The sequence below is a fragment of the Neovison vison genome, chromosome 11, assembly GCF_020171115.1.
Source record: "Neovison vison isolate M4711 chromosome 11, ASM_NN_V1, whole genome shotgun sequence".
NCBI classification, from domain to species: Eukaryota; Metazoa; Chordata; class Mammalia; order Carnivora; family Mustelidae; genus Neogale; species Neogale vison.
The window spans coordinates 4656725-4669803 of NC_058101.1; the positions used below are offsets into that span (position 1 = coordinate 4656725).

The following is a 13079-nucleotide window of genomic DNA, read 5'->3' on the forward strand; positions in this document are numbered from 1 at the left end:
GCCATTTATCCCATAGATTATACAGGACACGACTTTGCTCTCTCTAAAAAGGCTCTAGGAACTTAGGCAAGTATAATAGATACGGAAATAACTTCAACCATGGCTGACACGTTTTCCTTCCCTCTAATCCCAGGACATCCTGAGTTTCTTTGTAAAGTAGGTCTTTTGAAGTAGAGGTTAGAGAACCATGAACATTGTCATGGGCTATTAGTTACCCAGTTACCAAACACTGGGGATCCTCCTTAGAGAGGAGGCCTACACCCACGTTTCAAAAATTTCAAAGAAGAGTTAATCATTTTCTGGACAATTGCATTTATGTATATAATGAAAAATGTGACTTTAAATGCTTTCTATAATTTAAGATCTAACTCTAAAGTTATTTAACCCATGTTCAAATTACATAAGAAATCACTAGCGGTTCTGGATGAGTAAGGCTACTATATAAACATAATATTCCCTATTAATCATGTTATGTACATACACCTTAAAGATCATAAGGGAACAGGCTTCAGGATTTTTAGAATCATTCCCAGGCACAGAAGTATTTAGGTTTAGGACTCAAAGCTCCTGCATTCCGGTCAGCAGCTTTGGGTACTGGGTCTAGGGGAGAGATAAGGGATAACAAAGATGAACTACCACGGCTCAGTGGAAGGGCGCAAAATGGTTTGTATTCAAAGAAATCCAGTTATTCGGGGCGCCTGGGGACTCAGCTGGTTGAGCGTCTTTCGGACACAGAAAGTCTGAGAGTCTCGCTTTGGATCAGGTCATGATCCCAGGGTCCTGGATCAAGTCCTGCTTCTCCGCCTGCCCGCTTGCAGAGACTCTCTCTCTCTCTGACAAATAAATAAATAAAATCTTTAAAAAACCCCCCAAACTAGGTATTCTTTAGTTCAGTCCTCTCTTCCTTTACAAACGGTGGCTTCTGTCAAATCCTGGCCCACATGATTGCATTCTTCATTCCCCCGGGGGACCTCCCCGGTGTAGCCTGTTTGTTTCTCACCGGATTCCCCTCCCCCACAGCCCACCCGCCCTGGCCTCCTCCAGTCCGCTCACATCCTGCAGCTAACGAGCTCTTCATGAAAGACCGTCTCCCCAGACCCAAACCTCCACTGGGTTCCTATTGCTCTTGGGATAAAGATCTAAATCCTGACAGGCTTCCAGGGCCTCTGAGGTGTGGCCTCTCTCCCCTCCTCCAAGAGCATCCTTGTTCTGCTCAACGTTCTACATTCTAGACACGGACTTTTTGTTGTTTTTTTTTTAAACCCTCAGAATGTCACCTTCTCTCCCCTCTCAGGGCCTCTGCCCGCGAGCTGTGTGCCCTTCCTTGGGAAATGTTCTCCCAAGTACCCCAAGAGGCACATTCAGGCTGACGAGCATGTACTCGTCCCTCGCTGGGGCAGCCTCCGCTGAACTCTTAGTCTCGGGCAGTTCTGTTACTTCGAACGCCACTGAACGTTTTTCTTTCTCTCCAGAGCTCTTGCCTTAGTCTACAATTAAACACTCATTACTGGGATTATTTCTCAAACTCTGTCTCCCTACCGAGGTCCCCAAACTCACCAAGAACAGGATTCGTCGACCCTCTTTTTGTTCACCACTATAATCTCCAAGACCTCACAGCCACATAAGGGCCCCAAATAAAGATTTATTGAAAGCATGTGTGCATGCATGAATAAATGAAAAAAAAAATGAGGAATTGATTGGGCCAAACTACACATTGGCCCACAAGCCTCAAGTGATTTTGAACAGCTATAAAGCGATGTCACTAGACTGTCGGAAGGACAACAGGAAGAGCTGGGGTGGGGAGAAGCTGCCATGAGGCTCCCCAGAGAGTCGGGGTGCCCAAGAAGAGAGGAGAAGGCATTACCAGCGAAGGAGAAGGCCGTGATCTCCTGGAGGTGGGGCGCTGCCGGGGGAGGACGGTACATGATCTTGCCCTGGTTGACGTCTTCCTGTGTGAAATACCGGACGGGAGAGCGAGGCCGGTCCCTGTGCTCGATGATCCCTGGGGAGCAGGAGACTCAGCATCAGCACCGACAGTAAGTCTGATGCTTGACGGAATGTCTGTGGCCATAAATCGGCCTTTCGCCCCTGGTGGGGGAGGCCTCTATCCTTCGGGAGCAAGTGCTCTCCCGCTTCCCTTATCATACCGTTCTCCGGTCCTTCAAGAAAAAGGCAAATCTGACACCGAAACAGACTTCAACAGGATCTTTTAAAAACTGCTTCATTGAATTACGGCTGACAGACAGTACGGTATTAGTTTCAGGGGTACCATTTAGTGATCTGACAATCGTACACATTATGAAACGCTCCCCACGATACGCGAAGTCACCATCTGTCACCACACGAGTCCATCACAGCGTTACTATGTTCCTTAAGCTGCTTTTTCCATGCTCGCGACTTGTTGATCCTGTAACTGGAAGTCTGTACCTCTTGTACCTTTTAACCCCCTTCACACCCCTACCCATCCCCCTACCTACCACCCCTCTGGCTTATTCTTGGTATTTATGAGTTTATTTTTGAGTGTTTGTTCGCTTGTTTTACTTATAGATTCAGACACAAAATGAAAGCGTATGGCGTTTGGCTTTCTCCGTCTGACTGACTTCACTTCGCATCACACCCTCCAGGTCCAAGTCGTGTTGTCACCAACGTAAGATTTCATTCTCTCAGGCGCGAGCGCCTTCCCAGCCCCAAATCTCCCTCATCCGCGCATCTGCGGTCGACACGGAGGCGCTCCCCTATCTCGGCTGCTGTGAATAAGGCTGCCGTAATTACAAGGGGGCATGTATCTTTTTGAATTACTGGTTTTGTTTTCTTTGGGTAAATACCCAGTTCCTGGATCATACAGTAGGTCTAGTTTTAATTTTTTCGAGAAACCTCCATACTGTTTTGCACAGCGACGGCACCCACGTATGCCCTTGCCAACAGCACGCAAAGGTTTTCTCCCGCATCCTCGCCAAGGCTTGTAAGGTCTTACCTTTTTGATACGAGCCATTCTGACTGGTGTGAGGTAATATCTCATTCTGGTTTGGATTTGCATTTTCCTGATGCCACGTGGTATTTGAGCCTCTTTTTGTGTGTGAGACCCAAATAGATTTCTGACTAGAAGTCACTGACCATAATCAATAGTAAGACACAAACCACTACCCCTAACATAACTTAGACTAGGCAATTCTCTACAAGTCACAGACATTTCACCATAATTTGAGATTCTTTCGATAAAGTTTAAAGGTCAAGCTTGCTGAGAAAATGACAGAGATTGGGCTCCTGGTGAGGCTATAATGAGAGTTTTCTCAACTTACCCCTTTCCTTCAGAAACACCTCGGCCTCTGTGATAACCTTTGGCAACAGGAACACGGATCATGATTATTCTAAGAATTGGATTTGCAATTTTAACTCTGGGATAAATCTTTAGAGACTGAAAATTTACCTATCGTTTCTAAATTTTGTAGGCACAGAAATAATGCTCTGATCGCCTTTCACGTCCATCAACTCTTTCAAAGAAGGACACATGGGCGAGTTCGTGTTGAGCTAATTCAGGTTCTGAGGGGCTGAGAGACCTAGAGTCATTCTCCAAACGACAGCGCGGGCTGCTGGGCGGAGAGAGCTCCACTCTGCCCCGGCAATGTAAGGAGAAATGCTCTTGCTATGACTCAGCAGATTTAGAAAAAGAGAAGCACGACGTTTAGGTGTTCGGTTTCTCTGGACTTTATCAAAGGGGTCATATAACTTAATTTTTAGACATTCATCTCTCCTGGGGGATTTGATAATGTGGAAGGCTCGCATCAGGGCAATGGTTGGTCCTGGGAGAGCAGCCTCAGAGTCGGGAGCAGACGTGTCCTGCGAGAGCTAATCTCCCTTCCATGAGGGACAGCCACACCTCTGTTAGGGACAGCCGTATTAGTTACGCCCCAAGTGCAGCCACCTAAAGAATGAAGAGTGATGGCAGGGGTCCACCTCTCCTCTCTGCTGACTGCGGTTTCACATGTTCATTTTCCCCGCCAGGAGAGGAGGGATTCATCCAAAGGGGAAAGGAACCGAGTGTGTGGGGCGCAGCACACTCCGCACGCGCGGGCAGAGCCCTTGTCCTGAGCACACGCTCGTTCCCATTAGTGTCTGGTCACCTCTCCTAACCTCACCAGAGCAGGGCCTGCCCCTGCAGACAGAGCCCATGGCTGCCCAGTTCTGCCCGTGCAGGAGAGGGGCAGCTCAACCCAGTGACTCAAGTTGTGTGCCCACCAGATCTCCAGCCAGCTCTGGCACACCACAGCTGACACACTCATCTCCCTCTGTCTGACGACGGCATCTCTTTCTCTAGTGGTCCTAAACTCAGAACAAGGGAACAGAGAGCGTGAATAATTGTTACTGCTTAAATCCTCAACAAGTACCTGCGGATGAAACTCCCGAGCTTTGAAGATAGGCCAACGATTAGAAGACAAGAGCATCACTCAAAAGGTCATTGACTGCACGTCTTACCTTGATTTGGATGCAGAGGTGCAGTGATATTGTACATAATCTTTCCGCTTGGCCTCTCAGAGTCTATGAAGGAGAGGGAATGAGGCTGAATCACAGTCAGGGCATCCTCCCGAGCCTAAACAACATTTAAGGAAGAAGAAGAAAAAACAGGGTGATGAAAACAAAAGCCAGAGGCAAAAACAAACCTTATTTAAAAAGCAGAAACAAAAACATCAACAACAACAAAAAAGAAAAACAAAAAATACGCTCACTCTGGGCTTTTAAATTAGTTACAGCAACATTTTTTCTGAAGGCTCAGAAGAAGGAACTGGTCTCTTGCACTGCAGATCTGTCTTGGCCTTAAGAACCTCAGAGGGTCATAGAATCTTCTAGCTCTCTCGCACTCTCCCCTCCCCTGCCTGCCGCCCCCAGGTTTATGTTGGTGCCTACTGTGGGGTGTCCCAACATGACCCCTTTCCCCAGGTGGGGCTCGCAGTGGGACACGTCAACACGAGCCAGCACAGCCCGCTCTCCTCCTGGCCTGCTGTTCCCGGCTGGGTCACTACATCTCTGCTCCTCCGACGTCTTGGGCTGAGGCTGCGTCTGCTAAGAAGCCCTCCCTGACCACTCCAGCTCTGCCAACGGGAACTGTGATGTTTTCAAAGGGCAAAAGATGAACTCACCTCAAACACCAAAAGACACTGATCATTTGAATTCAGAGGTTTAGGAATTATTTATTAAAGCACATAAAACTAGTGCATGTTTTCTTGGTCTCCACTGTACCCTTCAAAAGGACTCCATTTTGCTTTTCTCTTCCAGTCCTCAGTATCCAATGAAGGGGCCAAGCAAAATTAATCAAAAGGCCAATGTGTACATATTTTTAACTGTCCATTCACTTGTATATAGCCATAACCCACCAACAGTGACAACTCTCAAAAAGAGAGAAAGAGAGAGAGAGAGATTTCGAATCCCATGACCAGGCATAACAGGGAGTTGGGTTAATAACAGCAGCAAAAACATACAGAAGGGAGATGAGAAAAGGGAAAAGCAGTGTGAGGACAGGCCCCTTGCCTGGGTCACATACGCTGTTAATAAGACAGAACAAAAATATCCGGCTCCCTGCCCACTCTTCCTAGCTGACCCCTGCAGGGGTGAGTGGGACATGCTGTCCGCATCTTCGAAGCTCTGCTTCCTCCAGAAGGAATTTCCCCACTTAGGAAAGGATTAAATAGAGCTCAGTCATTCCCATGCAGGAGGGTGTGGTGCTCCTCCTGTAAACCGTGAAAAGATTGAAGGTTGCAGTTGCTTTGTAAGTGTCCTGAAGGCACACTTGTCCTGGGAGAGGCGGCATTGGCAGGTTCAGACAACCCCCCTAGAGTACAGAGTCATATTTCAGGCCCCTGCTCGGGTCTGGAATGTCATGAGTAAGGGAAGTAAGAGTTACAAACAGCCGCTGGTCTCTCACTCTAAAATAAAATAAGTAAGGACAACAAATGAAAAATCGAGGCCCTGTGGGAAGTGTTTACAGCCTACGCGAGTGTATACACACCTATACCCGCGAACAGGGGTGGGCACAGCCACGTGGACAGAAAAGGGCAGGCTCAGCACCTCGTTCAGCTCCTCCCCTGTTCATCTCGAAGCCGTAGGAGTGTCTGAAAATTCTCAGGGTACTAGGAGATATTTTTGACAATCTAGATGCCCCTCAAACAATCCAGCCATTAGAAGAGGGACTGGACAGAGGAGCATGGGTGAAGGGAAATACATGCCAGCCAAGAGAGCATATTGTATTATGGAATTTATTGACATAATTTCTCTACTAATAGAACAAGCAGGAGGTAGAAAAAGTAAGGACTTGATTCCCTGAAGAAAGCAACATCGAGTCTGACATATATTAAAGTACAATCAATTTTAATATTGGCTATTTGGAATGTTCAATATTTATCAATTAAACATAGTAAGAAATGAAAGATTGCATTCCACAGAAATCATTACAGAAGATACTTTTTTATTAAAATATCTGTCAACAATCGAGAAGTACAGAATAATGTTTCTCATATTGCCCATGTTACCTCTGAATATGTCTGGAATCCACCTGCTTCTCCCCAACGCCACTGCCACCCCCTGCTGGGAGCCACAGTCACACGTGGCCACCAGGACAGCCTCCCCACTGCTCTCCTGCCCACCTGCCCACCTGCAAGCCATTTCAGCCCAACAGCCAGCCAAAAAAGAGGTTCGACTTCTGTGGCTCCACACCTGGTAAGGGCTCTCCATTTCACCCAGAAAAAACCTGAAGTCCCTCCAATGGCCCGAGAGGACTTATAAGATCTGCCCCGACCCCTCCCTCTGCCCGCCTCCCTGCCCCCGACACACACACTGGGCCCATCTGTGAATCTGAGAGTCACACGCACTGCTCTGCTCCAGCCACACTGGCTTCCCCGCTGCTCCCTGAACACCGACGCCCACCCGGCAGCTGGACGTGTCTCAACACACGGCTCCCTAGGCCTGGAACACTTTCCCTTCGCACCTCTCCTCCTCACCTCCTGCAAGTCTTTCTTAACACATCTTTGTTTTTTTTTTTAAGATTTTATTTATGTATTTGACAGAGAGAGATCACAAGTAGGCAGAGAGGCAGGAAGAGAGAGAGAGGAGGAAGCAGGCTCCCCATGGAGCAGAGAGCCCGATGCGGGGCTCGATCCCAGGACCCTGAGATCAGGACCTGAGCTGAAGGCAGAAGCTTAACCCACTGAGCCACCCAGGCGCCCCCATCTTTGTTTTAATAAAGCTCAGCTCATTTCCATCTGCAATCCGGGCTGTCTCTGCTGTTGCCACCACCGCATTTCTGACCCCCTTGACCTTGGTCTTACCTTTTGTTTTACCATAATACTTTCCACTCACATGCAACCTATGAGTTATTTATTTGATTTATGACTTATTGTCTATCCCCTCCTGCCCCAAGACAATGGAAACTCCATGAGAACAGGGATTTTTGTTTGTTCGTGGATAGATCCCAAGCACCTAGCACATGAAAGAGCTCAATAAAAATTTGTTGAGTGAATGGAAAATATCATTATGAGAAGATTAGGCTAAGAAGTAAAATAATGAGAATACTTTTATAGCAACTTAATTAAAAAAATATTTTCCATCATCTTTCAATGTTGTCTGAAGAGAGGCAAACACTTCAACAGGTAAGCCTTAGCAAAGGGTGTGTGTAATTTAAATCTTTGAGATCCCAGGTCAGGATTTATAAACAACATTATTATGTCAGCTGCCATTAAAAGAAAGACCACTTTCCCCTGGCGACTGTCATATTAGCAAAACAGCACAGCTCATGGCTGGCCTCAGAAATTAAATACCCATGAAAAATAAGAAGGCGAGATGAGTAGAAGGGGGTTCTACAAGAAATCATCTTCTCACACAGTTTGGTCAGGACAACAAAATTCACTCCCCTACTCACGTAGCGAATATTCAGTCAGAACCTACGCTGGGCAGGTACCCAGCAGAGAGCTGTGGGAGACGCACGATGAATCAGATGCAGACTTTTTCCTCAAGGATTTCCAGTTTTTGGTAAGGGGAGTTCGCAAATAACTCCAACGTAGAGACTGCTAAGTACTGTGAAAGGCTCACATAAAGCACAGGAGGAATTCCAAGGACAAAGAAATTTCCAGAAACTGCAGATAACAATTTTATTAGTGTTTGAAAAGGTCTCAAGAAAACACATGGACTGATAAGTCCACAGCCATAAACCCAATACAGCATGCCCAGACTTGAGTCTACAGGACAAACAGCTCAGCTGTTCCAACCGAGCCCCTGCTCACCCCAGGAAGGGTGGTTTTAAGAGAAGTCTTGTTCCAGCGATCACTCCGGAGACCAGCGGAACTAGGAGGGCTTCTGCAGGGCCGTCCTCTTGAGTGGTGACCGTGGGCAACCCCCCTCTGAGTACCACAACTATCTGAAAAAGGACTTAGCGAATATGCTTTCGCGTTAAGAGATAAGAGAATTTCTTTCCCCTTTAAGAAGAGAATGGAAATATGACGTTCGAAGTATGTGTTTGTATGCATATACCCGTATGATGAATTCATTTGAATTTGAAGGTGAGATAGTGAAGGGAATTATTAGCTGTGTGAAAGTAGGTCTGAAAATGATTCATTTCGTCAACAGATATATTCACTAAGCAAGAACTTCTACATGAGTCATTGCGTTAGATGTGGAGAAGGTACCAAGATTAATTAAAGATTTTGTCCTTAAGGATCTTCTAAGTCAAACAGTGGATGGTTACTTGGAAAACTGAGTTAATGTAAAGTTATTAAGTTATTTGCTGAATCTCACACTATGCTATGCTATTTATTGGTAAACATGCTTGTTTACAGATCTCCTTGCTCAAATTTGATATATATATCCTAAATGTATGTATCTCAGATTACACACACACAGAGACACACACAGACATGCAACACATATATATCTTATAATATATGTGTTATACACATATATATTATATACACACACATATATCTTATAATATTATTCAGACTATACACATCTTATACATGCATGTAGGCACATAATTCTGGTGGAAGGCTGCAAAACAAAGTGGTAGGACACCATTTAAAGGATCGGATTTGATGAAGAGCATTATAGAAATTTCCATTTAGGCAGGTATTTTTCTTTATGCTGCTTTTTACTCTATGCAATCTTCCTGGGGAATCTCAGGCCCGAGCATTAAACCACCACGTGTCATTAATGATTCTCAGAGATTTATCTCCCACAGAGAGTATCTACTGGTCTTCTGCCAACCCTTACCAGGCACACCTTTTGTAAGCGCCTCCCACTGAACTCGTCACGGCTTCCAGTGCTCCCCCTTCCTGAAGTCCGCATACATTCCTGACCTCGTGAAGGGCGTCCTTCCGGATCAGACACTGGGCCGTTTTACCCACTTCTACACAGTTGACCTCTAGGGCTCTAGATATCTTTTAATCTCTCCCTCTGTTTTTTACACCATCTTAACCACTTTTAAGGGCACAGGACAGTAGTGTTAACTGTATACACATCGTTGTGGAACACATGTCTGGAACCTTCTCAACTTTCAGAACTGAAACTCAATATCCACCGGAGAAAATCAGCTCCCCATTTCCCTCTCCTCACCTCTACCCCCGCCCCTGCAGGGGCCACTACCTTTCCACTTTGTGTTGCTGAAAGTGTCACTACTTTAGGTAGCTCCCGTAAGGGGAATCAAGCAGTATTTGCCCTTTGCTGACTGGCTTATTTCACTCAGGTAATGTCTTCAAGGTTCATACATTCTGTAGCACCGCAGGACTTCCTTCTTCTTAAAGAGTAATAATAGCCTGTTGTTATATATAACATAATTTCTTCACCTATTTATTGCCTGAAGGACATTCCAGAGGCCTCTGCCCCCCAGCCATATGCATCCCGCTGCAGTACACACGGGTGTGCCACTGTCTCTGAGATCTCCCTGACCCTCAATCCTTACTGCCGCTCCACGCGGTACGTGCGACCAGCCCTTCTTGTTCTAGATGCCTGTAACGGCCTATGCCTCGGCCTCCTCGTTCTCTGTCTGGACCCCATGGTGCGTGTTATTTTCACTACAGCCAAAACGATTTTCCTAAATTGAAAATCTGATCACACCCCCTCTCTGCTATGAATCGTTCAGCATCCTACTTGCCCAAAAACATCCTTTCAGGACAAAATGGAAACGCTTCATCTCATCTGTAAGGTCCTCTATGATCTGACTCTCATTTCTTACTTCTTTTCCACTGGGGGATTTATGCTCTGGCCAACTGAACTTTCTGCAATTCCTCAAACATGTCATGGTCTCCTGTGTCTCTCAGTTTTTTCTCCTGCTGCTCGTCTGCCTGGCATGCATTTCCCTCTATTTGCAGTCTAGATAAATGGGGTTTCAAGTGTGGTGAGCAGAGCAGAAGCAACGGCATCACTTGGAAACTCGTTAGAAATGTACATTCTCAGCCCTAGGCCCGATCTACTAAATTAGAAAACCCCGGGGTAGGCTCCAGCAATCTGTGGTCTAACCAACCTTACAGGTGATCCTAAGGAGGCTGAAATTTGAGTCCACGCTCTAGAGATGATTTACACGTCAACCAGCTCAGCTCACCTCCAAGAGAAAGCCTTCCACGACCTCCCCCACGCTCCACTGGACTAGGTGTCTCCCCACTTGCTTCCAGAGTGTGACTCTGCTTGCATATCATATCAGAGCATTCGTCATGTCCTGGTCGTCATTGCTTACTTATTTGCTTGTTTTAGACTCTAAGTTGCTTGAGAAGAGAGACTGTGTTTTATAGTCATTGAATCTCCAATACATTTCACGGCCCTTGGGATAAATTAGGGGCTCGAAAGTGTTTATTGGGATGACCGAATGACTGGAGAGGGGGACTCCTGTCCTTAAACACAGATATGGGTATACAATATTTGTATTTAGAACATTCATGATGTATCTACCAAATATGTGCAAAACGAATGTACTTAGGTGAGTCCCAATCACTAAAGAGAAAATGTGTTTTTGTCACAGATTCCAAGTCTATTCGATAGTAATGGCCCCAATCCATGTCTAAAGATATACAAGCTGTGTAGATTTTAAGGAACAAAAGAGTGGGCTAATCACATTTTACAGTAAACTCACCTTTGTGATATCCTAAATTAGACAAGACAGATGCGATTTGCACACACGCAACCTGAGGCCCTAAAGGTTAAGCAGCGTGAGGAGCTTCTAGAGATCCACAGCTACAGAGAGGGAATGGCACCACCGTCATTGGCTCCTGGCCCATTTCCCCCTCTAAACCCAAAATAACACTGCATTAGCATTTGGCAAGAAATGCGTATGCACATTTCTCTTTACACTTTACAGAAAATTCTGATCCAAGTTCCTCCAGTCAGAATGATGAATTATAGACCTTATAGTGCTGCTGAATTATGATTTCTTTAAATTATGGTTTATGGTGGAAATGCCGATACCAGCTATTCATTAAAAACTTTCTGTTTCCCCCTTTATGTCTCTGTCATGCCCCAGACCCATAATTTCTAAAACCACGGCTGCTCTCTTTGTTGTGGCTCAGGGCTGATACACTGCTTTGGAGTGTAATTATGTGGGCGCTAACTAAAATGTGAACCTTTATGATTAATTTACGAGATCTTATATGCTTGGGGCTCTGTCTAGAACAGGGGTTCTGGCTTTCCATACCCCCTAGATACGGGGTTACAGTGCAGCTGCTAATAGTCTGAACTCAGCTTCATGTACCAATTTAGCTGTCACCTTGCTTCAAAGCTTTCCATGCGCCCACACTCCTTCCTCACAGTGCCCGAGACCTTCCGTGATGGAGCTCACCAGGCTCCACATCCTCACTCCTCTGCCTGCTACTGACCTGCCGGGGATCTTCCCACCCATTACGTGGTCCTTCACCTCGGCGTCTCTGGAGGAGCTGCTCTAACGTCCGGGAGAGCCCGGCACTGTCACCTCTCCGTTCCGTCTGCCCTGCCCCTCCAACTTCCATTTGGGTAACTGGTACTTATTTCTTTGGATTCGGTGAAGGCATCGCTTTCTCCAGGAAAGTTTCATAATAGGAAAACAAAACCAAACGCTCCTCACAGGGCTTCTAAAACACAGACCGACCGTTTCTCCAGCGAGGTGGAGGCGGAGCAGACTGAGCAATGACCCCCACATGGCTCTGGTGAAATGGACACAAGCTCCCAACTCCCTCCCAGCACCCCAGGAGGCCCCGTGACCTCCGGGATGCTCTAAAAAGGACAGAAGTGGTGGACGGGAGGTTGCGGTGGATTCCACATCACCTTCCCTACGCTCTAGATTTTAAATTTCTTGTTCATGTCAACAAGAAATGTGTTCCCGAGGCTGGTTCTTATTGGCCCCAGGGTCCACACTCTGAGTCGCGCATTCACTAGATGAAAAGCGGGGTGCTCTATTGCACCCCAGCAGCGCGCCTCCTCCCCGCGGAAGCCGCGAGCCCTTCCACCCAACTCACAGTCATGTGGAGAGATGCTCCGCGCGAGAGTTTGGGCGCCCCGGGTGTCTGCGGTAAGATCGCAATGTTGAACCTGCGGCTCTCCAGGTGCGTGTGGCCGTCGGTGGCACTGGACACCTGCAAGGAAACGTGACTCTGGTGAGCCTCTCATCTCTGCTGGGCACGGCCCGTTTGTGCGCGTTTGCTTTTCCCCCTTGAAACCATCCGTCTTGGAATCCTATGCATTTTTGCATTATGATTTTCATTCTGCTCTTCATTTCAATGCTAATGTTTTACTGATTATGAAAAAACCACGTAGTCATTTTAGGCAGTTCTAAAAATGCACAGAAATACAAATAAAAACTAAAAAAGCCAGAATTTCACTAGGTAAAAATAGAAGTTATTAACATATTGATGCATTTTGGTTTAGTCTATTTTCTATACATAAGTGAAACTTTAGATACAATTATATGTTCCACATTTTTACCAAACGTAATAATGTGATGTTTTGCTATTTCATTAAACAATCTTGAAAACATGATTTTGATAGCTACGTATCTCATTACAAGCATATATGACACATGATTTATATGTGATTTTTTTTCTAGTTCTTTAAACTTTATCCAGCGCGGATACATACAC

General features: G+C 46.1%; 1 protein-coding gene across 1 annotated transcript in view; it reads right to left on the minus strand.

Annotated features, from left to right (window-relative positions):
- The window catches only part of FRAS1 (Fraser extracellular matrix complex subunit 1), a 405465-nt gene that overhangs the window by 103280 nt on the left and 289106 nt on the right, over positions 1–13079 (minus strand). The window contains exons 32-34 of the mRNA XM_044225418.1: positions 12459–12575; positions 4474–4588; positions 1865–2002 (exon numbers count right to left, since the gene is read on the minus strand). Of these exons, the coding sequence (XP_044081353.1) occupies positions 1865–2002; positions 4474–4588; positions 12459–12575 (370 nt within the window). The remainder of the gene's footprint in view (positions 1–1864; positions 2003–4473; positions 4589–12458; positions 12576–13079) is intronic.